Genomic DNA, 17,994 nt, shown 5'->3' on the forward strand with positions numbered 1-17,994 from the left:
TTGGCATATAATTTTTCATAGTATTCCCTGATAATTGTTTGTATCTCTGAGGGATTGGTTGTAATAATTCCATTTTCATTCATGATTTTATCTATTTGGGTCATCTCCCTTTTCTTTTTGAGAAGCCTGGCTAGAGGTTTGTCAATTTTGTTTATTTTTTCAAAAAACCAACTCTTGGTTTCGTTGATCTGCTCTACAGTTTTTTTAGACTCTATATTGTTTATTTCTGCTCTGATCTTTATTATTTCTCTTCTTCTGCTGGGTTTGGGGTGTCTTTGCTGTTCTGCTTCTATTTCCTTTAGGTGTGCTGTTAGATTTTGTATTTGGGATTTTTCTTGTTTCTTGAGATAGGCCTGGATTGCAATGTATTTTCCTCTCAGGACTGCCTTCGCTGTGTCCCAAATCGTTTGGATTGGTGTATTTTCATTTTCGTTTGTTTCCATATATTTTTTAATTTCTTCTCTAATTGCCTGGTTGACCCACTCATTCTTTAGTAGGGTGTTCTTTAACCTCCATGCTTTTGGAGGTTTTCCAGACTTTTTTCTGTGGTTGATTTCAAGCTTCATAGCATTGTGGTCTGAAAGTATGCATGGTATAATTTCAATTCTGGTAAACTTATGAAGGGCTGTTTTGTGACCCAGTATATGATCTATCTTGGAGAATGTTCCATGTGCACTCGAGAAGAAAGTATATTCTGTTGTTTTGGGATGCAGAGTTCTAAATATATCTGTCAAGTCCATCTGATCCAATGTCTCATTCAGGGCCCTTGTTTCTTTATTGACCGTGTGTCTAGATGATCTATCCATTTCTGTAAGTGGGGTGTTAAAGTCCCCTGCAATTACCACATTCTTATCAATAAGGTTGCTTATGTTTATGAGTAGTTGTTTTATATATTTGGGGGCTCCGGTATTCGGCGCATAGACATAATTGTTAGCTCTTCCTGATGGATAGACCCTGTAACTATTATATAATGTCCTTCTTCATCTCTTATTACAGCCTTTAATTTAAAGTCTAGTTTGTCTGATATAAGTATGGCTACTCCAGCTTTCTTTTGGCTTCCAGTAGCATGATAAATAGTTCTCCATCCCCTCACTCTCAATCTAAAGGTGTCCTCAGGTCTAAAATGAGTCTCTTGTAGACAGCAAATAGATGGGTCTTGTTTTTTTATCCATTCTGATACCCTATGTCTTTTGGTTGGCGCATTTAATCCATTTACATTCAGTGTTATTATAGAAAGATACGGGTTTAGAGTCATTGTGATGTCTGTATGTTTTATGCTTGTAGTGTTGTCTCTGGTACTTTGTCTCACAGGGTCCCCCTTAGGATCTCTTGTAGGGCTGGTTTAGTGGTGACAAATTCCTTCAGTTTTTGTTTGTTTGGGAAGACCTTTATCTCTCCTTCTATTCTAAATGACAGACTTGCTGGATAAAGGATTCTCGGCTGCATATTTTTTCTGTCTAGCACACTGAAAATCTCGTGACAATTCTTTCTGGCCTGCCAAGTTTCAAAAGAGAGATCAGTCACGAGTCTTATAGGTCTCCCTTTATATGTGAGGGCACGTTTACCCCTTGCTGCTTTCAGAATTTTCTCTTTATCCTTGTATTTTGCCAGTTTCACTATGATATGTCGTACAGAAGATCGATTCAAGTTACGTCTGAAGGGAGTTCTCTGTGCCTCTTGGATTTCAATGCCTTTTTCCTTCCCCAGTTCAGGGAAGTTCTCAGCTATTATTTCTTCAAGTACCCCTTCAGCACCTTTCCCTCTCTCTTCCTCCTCTGGGATACCAATTATGCGTATATTATTTCTTTTTAGTGTATCACTTAGTTCTCTAATTTTCCCCTCATACTCCTGGATGTTTTTATCTCTCTTTTTCTCAGCTTCCTCTTTTTCCATAACTTTATCTTCTAGTTCACCTATTCTCTCCTCTGCCTCTTCAATCCGAGCCGTGGTGGTTTCCATTTTGTTTTGCATTTCATTTAAAGCGTTTTTCAGCTCCTCGTGACTGTTCCTTAGTCCCTTGATCTCTGTAGCAAGAGATTCTCTGCTGTCCTCTATACTGTTTTCAAGCCCAGCGATTAATTTTATGACTATTATTCTAAATTCACTTTCTGTTATATTATTTAAATCCTTTTTGATCAGCTCATTAGCTGTTGTTATTTCCTGGAGATTCTTCTGAGGGGAATTCTTCCGCTTGTTCATTTTGGATAGTCCCTGGCGTGGTGAGAACCTGCAGGGCACTTCCCCTGTGCTGTGGTGTATAACTGGAGTTGGTGGGCGGAGTCACAGTCAGACCTGATGTCTGCCCCCGGCCCACCGCTGGGGCCACAGTCAGACTGGTGTGTGCCTTCTCTTCCCCTCTCCTAGGGGCGGGATTCACTGTGGGGTGGCGTGGCCCGTCTGGGCTACTTGCACACTGCCAGGCTTGTGATGCTGGGGATCTGGCGTATTAGCTGGGGTGGGTAGGCAAGGTGCACAGGGGCAGGAGGGGCAGGTTTAGCTCGCTTCTCCATAGGTGATCCACTTCAGGAGGGGCCCTGTGGCAGCAGGAGGGAGTCAGATCCACTGCCGGAGGTTTGGCTCCTCCGCAGAAGCACAGAGTTGGGTGTTTGCGCGGAGGGAGGAAGTTCCCTGGCAGGAACTGGTTCTCTTTGGGATTTTGGCTGGGGGATGGGCGGGGAAGATGGCGCTGGCGAGCGCCTTTGTTCCCCACCAAACTGAGCTCTGTAGTCAGGGGGCTCAGCAGCTCTCCCTCCCTTTGTTCTCCAGCCTTCCCGCTTTCCGAGCAGAGCTGTTAACTTATGACTTCCCAGACGCTAAGTCGCGCTTGCTGTCGGAACACAGTCCGTCAGGCCCCTCTGCTTTTGCCCGCCAGACTCGGGGGCTCTGCTTGGCCGGCGAGTCGCCCCTCCGCCCCGGCTCCCTCCCGCCAGTCCGTGGAGCGCGCACTGCCTTGCCGCCCTTCCTACCCTCTTCCGTGGGCCTCTCGTCTGCGCTTGGCTCTGGCGACTCCGGTTCTGCTAATCCTCTGGCGGTTTTCTGGGTTATTTAGGCAGGTGTAGGTAGAATCTAAGTGATCAGCAGGACACGCGGTGAGCCCAGCGTCCTCCTACGCCGCCATCTTCCCTCCCCTCTAGAATGTATTTCTTTTTTTTCATTATTATATATTTTATTCTGACATACCATTATATTAATAAAATCATCATTAAAATGCCAATCTTGGCTATTACATAAATGATATAGTGAATAGGTTCATAGGGAAATATCAAGGTAAAATTTTAATGTATTTCTTAAGAAAGGAAATGGAAATTAACTTTTCTTAAACCTCTAACATGTATCAGCATCGTGCTTATTGCTTTCACCCTCTTTTGTTAAATTCTCATAATATCTCATTAATTTTGCAAGAAAAAATATGTATTTGTCTAAAATTACATGTTAAATACCAGGTATCATGAACATGCCTGCTTTTGGGATAAGGGAGAGGTCAACATTTCAAATGTCATGGACTCAACCAACATGAAAAACTTGGTGCACAGATGATATTTCCTTTTGTGTCTCCTTTTGTGTCAGGAACGGATCCCAGAGAGTCCTTCTCCTGTTCCCTCTCTGGAAGATAATCATTGTCCTGGGAGTCAAATTTCCTCCCACCCCAGCAGCAGTGTGTCCAGTTCTCCTTGTCAGATGGATCACCATTCAGAGAGGACGGGTAAGTATCTCACCCAAAACAAGGAATTTAAAGAAATTCTTTCAGGAAATTCGTCATTAGTCAATAGAAAGTGGAGAAAGAAGCTGGGGAGCTGATGCCTCCTTAAAAAATGGCTTTTTGAAGTGGCCTTTTTTTTATTGCTGAAGCAATATGAACAACAAAATGAAACTTAAGGTGTTATAAGTTTCTTCTCAGAAAGGGCCTTTATTTACTGTGTCACTGGATTCCAGGGGAACAATATGATGGGATTTTTGTAGAGTATATGCTAGTTCAGTATGTTGGTATGTAACAGTTTATGTGATACAATATACTTGCTACATTCACAGCATCCTTTGAATAATGAAAGATAAAATATATTTTAAACAGTTGATCATTTAGAATGATTAAAAAGTGAATCAATATATAATTTGCTACAATCTCAATAATTTAGATCACAAGTATTTAACATGCCTTTCCCTTTATTTTTTTATCATCTCACAAGTCTTACACCAGAGATACTATTCCAGAAATACTATAGTGTTATTGTCAGTGATGTGGCATATGGGAGACTTGAATATAGCCATAGTTCCAGTGGTGACTAGCTATGAGAATGTAACTGGGTATGTAACTTAACCATTATGAATTTCTTTACCCAATATATAGAAATAATTACTTCCTTGCCTCAGGCACTGGATTTTTGGAGATCAAATGAAATAATATGTGGAAAAACACTTCAGAAACTTAAAGTTCTAAGGGAATGTGAGGGACAAACATTATTTTTCTCTGTGTGGCTTTACCTTGATTGTTTATCATCCCTTGCTGTCTGATTTTACTCAGGTATACAGATGTTACCATATTGTAACAAATTCTCCTTTAGTATATAATAATTATGAACCAATTGAGTTAGGTAAAATATTTGTTAATCTTATGTACCTACACAATCCAATTTCCTAAATATCCATTTCATTTAGGAAAAATTATTTCTGCTTTTCTTTTAGCCTTACTCTATATGGGTGTTCATTATGTAAACTCTAAATTTTTACACATGGTAATAGCGATTGCTTTAAGCCTCTTCAAAATAATGTTTTGGTGGGGGGTGAGGGGGAGAAGAGTAATTTGAGGGATTATTGGAGTTGTTAGGTTCCAAATTTGTGTTAGGGAAGGATGAATATGATTTCTCCCTTGTGGAAATTCATGCAAGTCTCACTTAGCCTGTCAATATTACACATTGTTTATGGCTCATAGTATGTCCAATGAATCTCAAATCAGGCTCCCCATTGTAATTGCAAATTCTGTGGAGCATTTACAAATCTGGATGATCAGACTACATGCTCAGAGTCTGATTTACCTAGTCTGGAATAAAGCATGGCAGCAGCGTTTTGTTTTTATTTTCAGTACCTCTTCATCAGATTCTAATATGCAGCCAGAGTTACGAACCACTGAGCTAGAACTTGCAGCTAGTGACCCTAAGGAAGTAAATTTAATTCCTGGAAGAGGTGACAGATCTTCTAGCTTTACTTTGTCACAGCTTTTGGACACAGACCACCTGATTATTACAACATTGTGCAACTGATTCAAGGGAGACTGAGCAAGGCAAGCAGATATAGCCATAAGACCATTGATGAATCAATAAACCAAAACACACATTATTCTGTCAGGATAATCTTTGTATTGATGAGAGGTGGGAGAGAAAAAAAAGAGAGATTATTGAGTGCTGTCTAAAAGCAAAGCAAATAGGGAAATATATTTTGTGATAGATACATTGTAAGAGAATGATATCTTACACTTAGAAGTAAAATCAAATATTTTCAAATCAATGTAGTATTCTTAAAAATATATTAACCATGTAAAACATTTCTTATTGCACTGGCGGTAATTAGGCTATCTAAGCACATTCCCAGTTGTACAGACATGATAGTGAGATTGTCTCTAAATGAATACAAATATTTAATGATGTTTCATTTATAGTGACCATATTTTATTTATAGAACATTATGATATTTTAATAAAATATAACAAAAATGAATTAAATGATCAAGTATGAAAATTGGCATGTATTTCTCTTTCAATAGAAATATTTTGTGAAGGAGCATTTATAATAATTACCAGAAAGTTAGACTTCACCTTTTAATTTTGCTGTATATATTTGCAAAAACTTTATAAGGTGAGTTAAATGCAAAATTATTTTAAACTCACGAAATTAAGTGATAAATTCTTTCCAGAAATACTTTGGGAAATATATTATTAATTATTCAGGTAAATAGCTAATTTACATATGTATTTTAAAAGAGGAAATATTTAAAATGATTTAAAGAAAATATGTGGGCAATTATATATGTGCCATATATTAATTCCACTTTAAAAATTCACATGATTAAAGCAGCTTATCAATTTTTAAATTATATAATCATCAGACCAAATTTCTCCACTGTTTCAGAAGTAGAGGTGTATACAATTCATGTTACTACTTATTCATGTTACTACTACTTATAAATAAAATAGCTATTTATGTAATACTTTTATGCCTTTCTTTTGGGTACTTTGAAAAAATATTACTCAGTTATATCTTTTCTTTATAGTCATGATGCCCAACAATAGAGAAGAACTTATTGTTGATCAGGATAATGGACCCACCATCAAAAGGGATAATAAAGGTAAAATAATTTTTGCTTATGTGGTTGACATATAAATATTAGATAGTAACTGAATTAACATCCCAGTACTGTATACTGCATCCATATTTCCTGAACAAAATAGATTTATACTGTCTTTGGATAAATTACTATAGTAGTAAAAAAAATTATGTTTACCGGAGACTTGTTTATTTGATGTTCTAAATTACATGTCAGCCTAAAGTTTTTCTGTGCCTGTGGTTGGAGATTTTACTTTAAGCCCTTTTATTATGCCTGATCAGAGACATCTGACTCTCTTTTTATTACATATTCACTTTGTTATCCATGTTTAAGTAACTCACCATTTGATAGTTATGTTTGAAAAACTGAGTTGCTGCCATGGAGAAGAAATATTCCCCTCAATTATGAAAAGAGGTTTTTAAAATATATGCTAATATGGGCATTTCAAATGAAAGCTTGACAAGTTACTCCAGCAAAGTATTTATCTGGAATGCAGATAGATATGATGCCAATCTAGCTTTTGATCCACTGAGATACATGTATATCTCCATAGTATCCACTTTTTTCTTTTTCTTTTTTTTAATATGAAATTTATTGTCAAATTGGTTTCCATACAGCACTCAGTACTCATCCCAACAGGTGCTGTCCTCAATACCTATCACACACTTTCCCTTCCCTCCAAGCCCCCATCAACCCTCAGTTTATTCTCAGTTTTTAAGAGTCTCTTATGGTTTGCACCCTTCCCTATCTGTAACTTTTTTCGCCCTTCCCCTCCCCCATGGTCTTATGTTAAGTTTCTTAACATCCACATGAGAGTGAAAACATATGGTATCTGTCTTTCTCTGTATGACTTATTTCACTTAACATAACACTCTCCAGTTCCATCCACATTGCTACAAATGGCCAGATTTCATTCTTTCTCATTGCACGTCGTATTCCATTGTGTATATAAACCACAATTTCTTTATCCATTCATCACTTAATGGACACTTTGGCTTTTTCCACAATTTGGCTATTGTTGAGAGTGCTGCTATAAACATTGGGGTACAAGTGCCCCTATGCATCAGTACTCCTGTATCCCTTGGGTAAATTCCTAGCAGTGCTGTTGCTGGGTCATAGGGGAGATCTCTTTTTAATTTTGGGGGGAACCTCCACACTGTTTTCCAGACTGGCTGCACCAGTTTGCATACCCACCAACAGTGCAAGAGGGTTCCCATTTCTCCACATCCTCTCCAGCATCTATAGTCTCCTGAATAGTTCATTTTAGCCACTCTGACTGGCATGAGGTGGTATCTCAGTGTGGTTTGATTTGTATTTCTCTGATGAGGAGTGACGTTGAGCTTCTTTTCATGTGCCTGATGGCCATCTGGATGTCTTCTTTAGAAAAATTTCCATTCATTCTTCTGCCCATCTCTTCACTGGATTACTTGTTTTCGGGTGTGCAGTTTGGTGAGTTCTTTATAGGTTTTGGAAACTAGCCCTTTGTCCGATATGTCATTTGCAAATATCTTTTCCCATTCCCATGCCTTTTAGTTTTGTTGATTGTTTCCTTTGCAGTGCAGAAGCTTTCTATCTTGATGAGGTCCCAATAGTTCATTTTTGCTTTTAATTCCCTTGCGTTTGGAGCTGTGCTGAGTAAGAAATTGCTGCGGCTCAGGTCAGAGAGGATTTTTTTCCTGCTTTCTTCTCTAGGGCTGATAGTTTCCTGTCTCACATTCAGGTCCTTTATCCATTTTGAGTTTATTTTTGTGAATGGTGTAAGAAAGGGGTCTAGTTTCATCCTTCTGCATGTTGCTGTCCAGTTCTCCCAGTACCATTTGTGAAGAGACTGTCTTTTTTCCATTGGATATTCTTTCCTGCTTTGTCAAAGACTAGTTGGCCATACTTTTGTGGGTCTAGTTCTGGGGTTTCTATTCTATTCCATCGATCTATGTGTCTGCTTTTGTGCCAATACCATGCTGTCTTGATGATTACAGCTGTGTAGTAGAAGCTAAAGTCTCGGATTTTGATGCCTCCTGCTGTGGTATTCTTCTTCAATATTACTTTAGCTAGTTGGGGTCTTTTGTGGTTCCATACAAATTTTGGGATTGCTTGTTCTAGCTTTGAGAAGACTGCTGGTGCAACTTTGACTGGGATTGCATTTGAATGTATTCATTTCCTTGGGCAGTATTAACATTTTAATAATATTTATTCTTCCAATCCATGAGCACGGAGTGTTTTCCTATTTCTTTGTATCTTCTTCAATTTCATTCATAAGTTTTCTATAGTTTTCAGCACGCAGATCTTTTACATCTTTGGTCAGGTTTATCTCTAGGTGTTTTATGATTCTTGGTGCAATTGTGAAGGAGATCAGTTTCTTTATTTGTCTTTCTGTTGCTTCATTATTAGTGTATAAGAATGCAACTGATTTCTGTACATTCATTTTGTATCCTGCGACTTTGCTGAATTCATGTATCAGTTCTAGCAGACTTTTGGTGGAGTCTATTGGGTTTTCCGTATATAATATCATGTCATCTGCAAAAAGTGAAAGCTTGATTTCATCATTACTAGTTTTGATGCCTTTTATTTCCTTTTGTTGTCTGATTGCTGATACTAGCACTTCCAACACTCTGTTAAACAACAGCCGTGAGAGTGGACATCCCTGTCGTGTTCCTGATCTCAGGGAGAAAGCTCTCAGTTTTTCCCCATTGAGGATCATATTAGCTGTGGGCTTTGCATAAATGGCTTTGATGATGTTTAAGTATGTTCCTTCCATCCCGACTTTCTCAAGGGTTTTTATTAAGAAAGGATGCTGAATTTTGTCAAATGCTTTTCTGCATCAATTGACAGGGTCATATGGTTCTTTTCTTTTATTAATGTGATCTATCACGTTGATTGATTTGTGAATGTTGAACCATCCCTGCAGCCCAGGAATGAATCCCACTTGATCATGGTGAATAATTCTTTTTATATGCTGTTGAATTCTATTCACTAGTATCTTCTTGAGAATTTTTGCATCCATATTCATCAGGAATATTGGCCTGTACTTCTCTTTTTTGGCTGGGTCTCTGTCTGGTTTAGGAATCAAAGTAATGCTAGATTCATAGAATGAGTCTGGAAGTTTTCCTTCTTTTTCTATATTTTGGAACAGCTTGAGAAGGATGTGTATTATCTCTGCTTTAAATGTTTGGTAGAATTCCCCTGGGAAGCCATCTGGTCCTGGACTCTTTTTTGTTGGGAGATGTTTGATAACTGATTCGATTTCTTTGCTGGTTATGCGTCTGTTCAAGTTTTCTATTTCTTCATGTTTGAGTTTTGGAAGTGTGTGGGTGCTTAGGAATTTGTCCATTTCTTCCAGGTTTTCCAGTTTGTTGGCATATAATTTTTCATAGTATTCCCTGATAATTGCTTGTATTTATGAGGGATTGGTGGTAATAATTCCATTTTCATTCATGATTTTATCTATTTGGGTCATCTCCCTTTTCTTTTTGAGAAGGCTGGCTAGAGGTTTATCAATTTTGTTTATTTTTTCAAAAACCAACTCTCAGTTTCATTGATCTGCTCTACAGTTTTTTATACTGTATAAAAAACATACACTGGGATGTTATTCGATGTTTGTATTTGGGATTTTTCTTGTTTCTTGAGATAAGCCTTGATTGCAATGTATTTTCCTCTCAGGACTGCCTTCACTGCGTCCCAAAGCATTTGGATTGTTATATTTTCATCTTCATTTGTTTCCATATATTTTTAAATTTCTTCTCTAATTGCCTGGTTGACCCGTTCATTCTTTAGTAGGGTGTTCTTTAACCTCCATGCTTTTGGAGGTTTTCCAGACTTTTTCCTGTGGTTGATTTCAAGCTTCATAGCATTGTGGTCTGAAAGTATGCCGGGTATGATCTCAATTCTTGTATACTTATGAAGGGCTGTTTTGTGACCCAGTATGTGATCTATCTTGGAGAATGTTCCATGTGCACTTGAGAAGAAAATATATTCTGTTGCTTTGGGATGCAGAGTTCTAAATATATCTGTCAAGTCCATCTGATCCAATGTAACATTCAGGGCCTTTGTTTCTTTATCGATTCTGTGTCTAGATGATCTATCCATTTGTGTAAGTGGAGTATTAAAGTCCCCTGTAATTACCACATTCTTATCAATAAGGTTACTTATTTTTGTGATTAATTGTTGTATATATTTGGGGGCTCCCATTTTTTGGTGCATAGACATTTATAATTGTTAGCTCTTCCTGATGGATAGACCCTGTAATGATTATATAATGCCCTTCTCCATCTCTTTTTACAGCCTTAATTTAAAGTCTAGTTTGTCTGATATAAGTATGGCTACTCCAGCTTTCTTTTGGCTTCCAGTAGCATGATAGATAGTTCTCCATCCCCTCACTCTCAATCTAAAGGTGTCCTCAGGTCTAAAATGAGTCTCTTGTAGACATAAAATAGATGGGTCTTGATTTTTTACCCATTCTGATACCCTATGTCTTTTGGTTGTAGCATTTAGTCCATTCACATTCAGCGTTATTATAGAAAGACATGGGTTTAGAGTCATTGTGAAGTCTGTGGGTTTCATGCTTCTAGTTATGTCTTTGGCACTTTGTGGTCCTTGAAACATTTCACTCACAGAGTCCCCCTTAGGATCTCTTGTAGGGCTGGTTTAGTGGTGATGAATTCCTTAATTTTTTTGTTTGTTTGGGAAAAACTTTTTCTCTTCTTCTATTCTGAATGACAGACTTGCTGGCTACATATTCTCGACAGATTCTCAGCTACATGTTTTTTCTGTTCATCACATTGAAGATGTGCCATTCCTTTCTGTCCTGCCAAGTTTCACTATATATGTCTGCTACTACCCTTATGTATCTACCTTTGTATGTTAGGGTCCATTTTTCCTAGCTGCTTTTAGAATTCTCTCTTTATCCTTGTATTTTGCCAGTTTCCCTATGATATGTTGTGCAGATCTATTCAAGTTATGTCTGAAGGGAGTTCTCTTTGCTTCTTGGATTTCAATGCCTTTTTCCTTCCCCAGGTAAGGGAAGTTCTCAGCTCTGATTTGTTCAAGTACACCTTCAGCCCCTTTCTCTCTTTCTTCTTCTTCTGCAATTCCAATGATACAGATATTGTTCCATTTGATTTCAGCACTTAGTTCTCTAATTCTCCCCTCATACTCCTGGATTTTTTTTATCTTTTTGTCAGCTTCCTCTTTTTCCATAATTCTATCTTCTAATTCACCTATTCCTTCCTCTGCTTCTTCAATCCATGCTATGGTGCCTCCAGTTTATTTTGCACCTCATTTATAACACTTTTTCGCTTCTCGTGACTATTTCTTTGTCCCTTGATCTCTGTAGCAATAGATTCTCTTCTGTCCTCTATGCTTTTTTCAAGACCAGCGATTAATTTTATGACTATTATTCTAAATTCTTGTTATATTGCTTAAATCGTTTTTGATCAATTCGTTAGCTGTCGCTACTTCCTGGAGCTTCTTTTGAGATTTCTTCCATTTCATCATTTTGGGTAGTCCTTGTGGTGGCTCCAAACTCTTGGGCACTTACCCTGTGCTGTCTGGAGTAACTTGTGTTGGTGGGCAGGGCCACAGTCAGACCCAATGTCTGCCCCCAACCCACTGCTTGGGCCACAGTCAGACTGGTGTGTACCTTATCATCCCCTCTCCCAGGAGCAGGACTCACTGTGGAGTGGTGTGGCCCTTGTCCACAGCTGCTTGCACACTGTCAGGCTTGTGGTGCTGCTTCAATGGGATCTGGCCAAGAGTGTATTAGGGTTGATCCACAAAGTGCACAGGGGTGGGAGGGGCAGGCTTAGTTAGCTTTGCTGTCAGTGGCCCCCTGCAGGAGGGGCTCTGAAGCACCTGGAGGGAGGCAGGCCTGTCTGAGGGATGGATCCACAGAAGCATAGCATTGAGCATTTGCAGGATGCAAACAAGTTCAGTGATGGGAAATGGTTCCCTTTGGAATTTTGGCTGGGGAATGAGAGAGAGAAATGGTGCTTTCCTGCGCCTTGTTCCCCCACTGAGCTCTGTCCTTCCAGGTCTCAACCACTCTCCCTCACAGTGTCCTCTTGCCTTCCCTTCTCTTTGAGAGCAGAGCAGTTGTCTTTTAACATTCCAGATGTTATGTCCCGCTGACTGTCAGAATTCATGGAGTCCGGCCCCTCTGCTTTTGCAAGCCAGACTTCGGGGGATCTGCCTTGCCGGGTGGACTGCTCCTCCACCACTCAAGGCCCCCCCCCCACCATTCCTCGTAGCATGCACCACCTCTCTGCCCTTCTTACCCTCTTCCCTGGGCCTCTTCTCTGCATTTGGCTCTGGAGAGTCCATTCTGCTGGTCTTCTGGCAGTTTTCTCGGTTATTTATTCCGATGAGGGTGGAATCTAAGTGATCAGCAGAATGAAGTGAGCCCAGCGATCTCCTATGCTGCCATATTCTGAATCTTCAATCACTTGCTACTGGGCTTTAGATGCCTGGGTTGAAGTTGTTACAATTCTGTGTGATGTTGACAGTGTTCAGGGGCCTGACTCTGATCAGGTAAGGCCTGTTGGGTTTGGGGAGGAGATAGTTGTGGTGGAACACACAAAACAGTTTTTTCATAGGATATGAGGTTAGTGAAGATTGGGAGAGTAAAAATTTCAAAGGTATGCTATCTTGATATGAAAACTGAGTACAGCATTGGAAGACTAAAAGGTAAAAGAAAAAGAAAACGTATTGGCATAGGTTATAGGCTATACATTGTGGCTGTCATCATGAGTTAAACAGTAACAGTAAGCTAAAGACCTTAAACCAACAGTTAACTTATCAGATCATCAAATGGCCTGTTTGTACTTCAATATAGGAAGTAATTTTTCTAACTCTACTAAAGATACTCAATATATAGAAAAAAGATTCCATGAGCTAAAGAGTTAATGGAGAAATTTCTCTTTCTTCTCTAGACTGAACTTGCTTCCTAATTATATAGATGGACACTTTTGTTAGAATTTGGAATAAAATTTTAATTTCATTGATCCATGGTTGGTTTCCTTGCCACATGTTTAGTCATTTCTTATCCAAACGCTGAAAGGCTATACCCCCGGGACTCCAAGATGTAAATGATTGATTTCCAAATACTTGTCAGAATGGAAGAAGTCAGTGTCAGTATATTTAAAAACCCAAACTCTTACATAAGTAATGAAATTCTAGTTAAAGATGAAGTCTCATTCTTAACCCAATAACAATTTGTTCTTCTTTACCCCCATTCATGACTATTTGAGGGACAGCGTGGTAGCAAAGTAACTTTTCTAGGAAAATCTGAAGCTGTATAAGATATATGATTCTATTGGAACTGTGATCCCCATAAGTGAAAATGGCATTTAGGACTGGCCTGTGTGCTGCAGTGCTCGAGTACACACTACTGTGTCTTATGAAAAATCAGCTGGAGCAGTAGTACAGATATACAGTAACTGATTTTCATAAAATACACAGTGGTATATACTGGTGTTTCTGAATGGAAGTTTTAGTCATTTCAATCAAATGGGTTTGTCACACATTCTGATGAGGACATTAATAGAAAGGAGTGGCATATTTAACTGCATCCAGGTTATGGTGGAAAGCTCTCTTTTAATTGAGATTTTCGATGTCAAATTTACCAGTTATATATGTGATATTAAGATAAAATATATTTTCTTCAATATATTTGAGTTAATAAAAGGAAACGAAGTTAAAGTAGAAGATTTAACATTTATAGAATATGACAAGTAAGCGGTTTATACAGCAATGGCAGACATATGTTTTCACATCTGTTTTGAGTAATATCATCATGATTTAAAAATGATTTATAGCTATGGAAATTATAAAATGCCAGCTTTGCTATTATGTCGAAATTTCAGAAAAATAAAAAGAATACCATTAGAGTAAACTTCATGTAGCCCACCTCTTTCTGTGCTTTGTAAAATTGGGTGACAATGTAATACATATCTCACTAATTTGCATTTCTCCTTGAATTTTCACACGCAGACATTTCCAACTCTATGATCTGGGCTTTCCTGGCAGTGGTGTCCATTTATACTGTGTCCAAAATAACTTACCAAAGTTGGTACTTTGGTTTTGACTCAAACATTTTGACTAAACTGACTGATCAGACAAGTGAAGCCTTTGATTTTATTTTTCCATAGATTTGTCAAACAAATTGAGCAAATCAGTTGCATGTTATAATATTATGTTATGTGATTTTTAACAGTCAGTTCTGAGATTCCTTTAACAGTCAGTTCTGAGCATTTGTGACTATTCACTGTAGTTAGCCCATGTGGAAGCAAAGGCACAAAGCAAGATCCTCTGCCCATGACAGACACTGGTCTCCCAAACCACTAGCAGGAATAGAGGTTTTCATATTTTGTATTTCATATTGAATGTATTTATTGAAAAATTTACATGTGCAAGAATCACTGGTGATCAAAACTGGAATTCTATAGAAACAGTGGGACAATAAATTTATCATCTTGCCCAAGACTTGAGTCCACTGAAACATTACATTTTAAATCAGTCCACAGGCTATAGATGAAAAGCTAATAATTTTAACTTCCTTTGATCATCAGAACCTAAATTATATCTCATCTAGAATATCACATTTGTTTTTATGAAAATGGAATAATTTCAGTTTAGAGGAGGATTGGGGCTATATATTGACACTCTAATAATGTAAATATTCTCTATTCAATAAAATGCTTTTCTCTCTTTATTCCTGAGAGAATGTTAGATACTGAATGAAAACTTTCAGACCAAGTGATACTATTTAGGTGTTTGGAAATTATTGTTGATTCTGGTTAAAATGAAAAATATATCTTCTGAATATTATATTATTTTGAATGAGAGGCAAATGTATTGGGTCAAGTAAAATTCAAAACTCGTTACAAATAAACTTTATGATGAAGCTAAAATACGTAAAAGAAAGTGAAATATATAGTTTTATTCATTTTATGCTGTTCAGTGATTCTAAATATAAATGAGAGGAACAAGGGACATATCTCACCGGAAATTTTCTTTTAGCAATAATCATGCTTTGGACAAACCTTATTGGCTATGATGCTGCCACTGCGCAAAGCTTGGAAATCTTCTCTGAATTACTTCATTTATTTTTTTTTAAATTTAGAAACAATTGTCAAATGACAGTAATAAGCAAAAATAATACAGAAAAATCTTATGTTTCAGCCAGTTTCTCCCAATGGCAATGTCTTTTACAACATTAGTATAATATGAAAGTCATAAAATTTACATTTGTATAACCAAAGACCTTATTCAAATTTCACCAGTTTTACACACACTCTTTGGTGTGTATGTGTGTGTCTTTCTGTGGAATTTTATCACATGTATAGATTTGTATAACCACCTACACAAATCTGTACATATTCCATCACCACAGGGTTTTCTTCTGCTGTACCCTTATTGTCTATCCCACCCCCATGATCCCTAGCTTCTGAGAACCAGTAAGCTGTTTTCCATCTCTATAATTCCATCATGATAAGAATGTTCTAAAAATGGAATCATAGAATATGTGACTTTTTGAGATTACCTTTTATTTCACTCATCTTAATTCCATTAATATTTATCCAAATTTTTTCATGTGTCAGTAGTTTTTCCTTTTTGTTGCTGAGTGGTTGTGTAACCATTAATGTATTGTAGGACATCTTGTTTCAGTTTTTGCATATGATTAATAAAGCTACTATGTACATTTGTGTACATGTTTTTATGATTACATAAAAGTTATATTAATAACTTTTATTTCTCTGGGACAAATGTCCTAAAGTGCAATTTCTGGGTCATATGGTAAGTGTGTGTATAGTTTACAACAAATTGCCAAATTGTCTCTCAGAGTGGCTGGACCACTTTTATATTCCCACAAGCAACATATGAGTGGTCCAAGTTTTCCACCTGCTTGCCAGAATTTTGTGCTGTCTTTTGTTTTTAATTGGCTTTTCTCATAGGTGTGTCTAATGATATCATTGTGATTTTAATTTGCATTCTCTAATGGCTAGTGATATTGAACCCTTTGTCTGTATATCCTCTTTGTTGAAATGTCTCTTCATGTCTTAATCCCTATTTTCTAATTGTTTTTCTTGTTTTCATATTGTTGAATTTTGAGAGTTCTTTATATATTCTAGATTCAAGTCCTTTGTCAAATATGTGGTTTGCAAATATTTCTCCCATTCTGTTACTTGTCTTTATATTCTCATAGCAAGGTCTTATACACAGCAATCAAGTGTGCAATCTCTTTGCCTAGCTTCAGGTCCTGAAGATTTTCTCCTGTGTTTTCTTCTATAAGTTTTATAGTTATACCTTTTACACTTATGATCATGATCTCAGATCGATACTTTTGTTTTTCTGCTCCAGCACCATTTGGTGAAAAGGCTATTTTCCTCTATTGATATTTTTTTGCACTTTTGTCAAAAACCAGAAATCTGTGCTTGCCTAGGGTTATTTCTGGGTTCTTTATTCAGTTTTATTTATCTATGTATCTATCTTTCTGCCAATTCCATGAACTTAACTATTAAATCTCCATAATAAGATTTAATATCAAAATAATTCCTCCTATTTTATTCTTCAAAATTGTGATGGATCTTCTAAAGCCTGTGCCTTTCTAATATATTTTATAAAAGCTACTTTAAGTCCATAAAAATCCTTGCTGGAATTTGGTAAGAATTGCATTAAACCTACCGAGTAATTTGAGGGAAATTTGACATTTTCGCTATTTTGACTTTTTAATCCATCAACACAGTACATCGTTCTATTTATTTTCATTTTATTTGATGTCTTTCATCAGCAAATTTAGCTTTTGGCATATAAGTCCTATACAAGATTTTTTAAACTTATACATACGTATTTCATTATTTTTACAATTATAAATGGTTTTGGATTTTCAAATTCAGTTTTCACACTACCTCTTTCTTAGTATATAGAAATACTGTTGATTTTTATATGTTGATCTTGTATCTTGGCATCATACATAGCCCCACTCATTACCTCAAAAACATTTTTGGTTTGTTTTAATCCTGGGAATTTTCTGCATAGACAATCAGGCCATGTTATCTGAAGATAAAAACAGTTTTATTTCTGCCTTTTTTATTTTTATGATTTTTATCTCCTTTTTTTTTACCTTTTGATGGCCAAGATTTTCAGTACTACATTGGATATTAGTGGTGGAAGTGGACATCTTTGACTTGTTACTGATTTTCTTAAATGTGTATGTATATATTTTTTAGAGAGAGAGAGGGAGAGAGAGAGAGAGAACGTGCATGAGTAGAGGAAAGACAGAGAGAAGGAAACAGAGAATTCCAAGCACTGGGACAGTGCAGGGCCAGATGTGGGGCTGGATCCCATGAAACATGAGATCATGACCTGAGTCAAAATCCAGAATAAGATGCTTAACTGACTGAGCCACCCAGGCATCCCAGACTTGTTCCTGATTTTAACAGGAAAGCATTCAGTTTATCAACATTATGTTTGATGTTCTTTGTAGACTTCTTTGTAGATACTCTATCAAGTTGAGGTAATTTATCTTTATGGTCACTTGCTGAGAGTTTTTTTATTTTTTCATGAATGGGTGTTGGATTTTGTCAAATACATCTTCTACATATGTTTTTGTGATCATATGATTTTTCATTTTTAGCCTGTTGATATGGTGAAATACATTGGGTGATTTTCCAATGTAAAAACAAT

The 17,994-nt window shown here is 37.1% G+C and overlaps 1 protein-coding gene and 1 non-coding gene across 2 annotated transcripts in view; one reads left to right on the forward strand and one right to left on the reverse strand.

Annotated features, from left to right (window-relative positions):
- The window catches only part of DACH2 (dachshund family transcription factor 2), an 804,038-nt gene that overhangs the window by 689,342 nt on the left and 96,702 nt on the right, over positions 1-17,994 (forward strand). Inside the window, exons 7-8 of the mRNA XM_045470953.1 lie at positions 3,568-3,703; positions 6,262-6,336. Coding sequence (XP_045326909.1) covers positions 3,568-3,703; positions 6,262-6,336 — 211 coding nt within the window. The remainder of the gene's footprint in view (positions 1-3,567; positions 3,704-6,261; positions 6,337-17,994) is intronic.
- LOC123595599 lies at positions 15,251-15,384 on the reverse strand. Its single transcript, XR_006711267.1, has one exon. It is a non-coding gene; the product is annotated as a U4 spliceosomal RNA (small nuclear RNA).

Source organism: Leopardus geoffroyi, chromosome X (genome assembly GCF_018350155.1).
Source record: "Leopardus geoffroyi isolate Oge1 chromosome X, O.geoffroyi_Oge1_pat1.0, whole genome shotgun sequence".
In the NCBI taxonomy this organism is placed as follows: Eukaryota; Metazoa; Chordata; class Mammalia; order Carnivora; family Felidae; genus Leopardus; species Leopardus geoffroyi.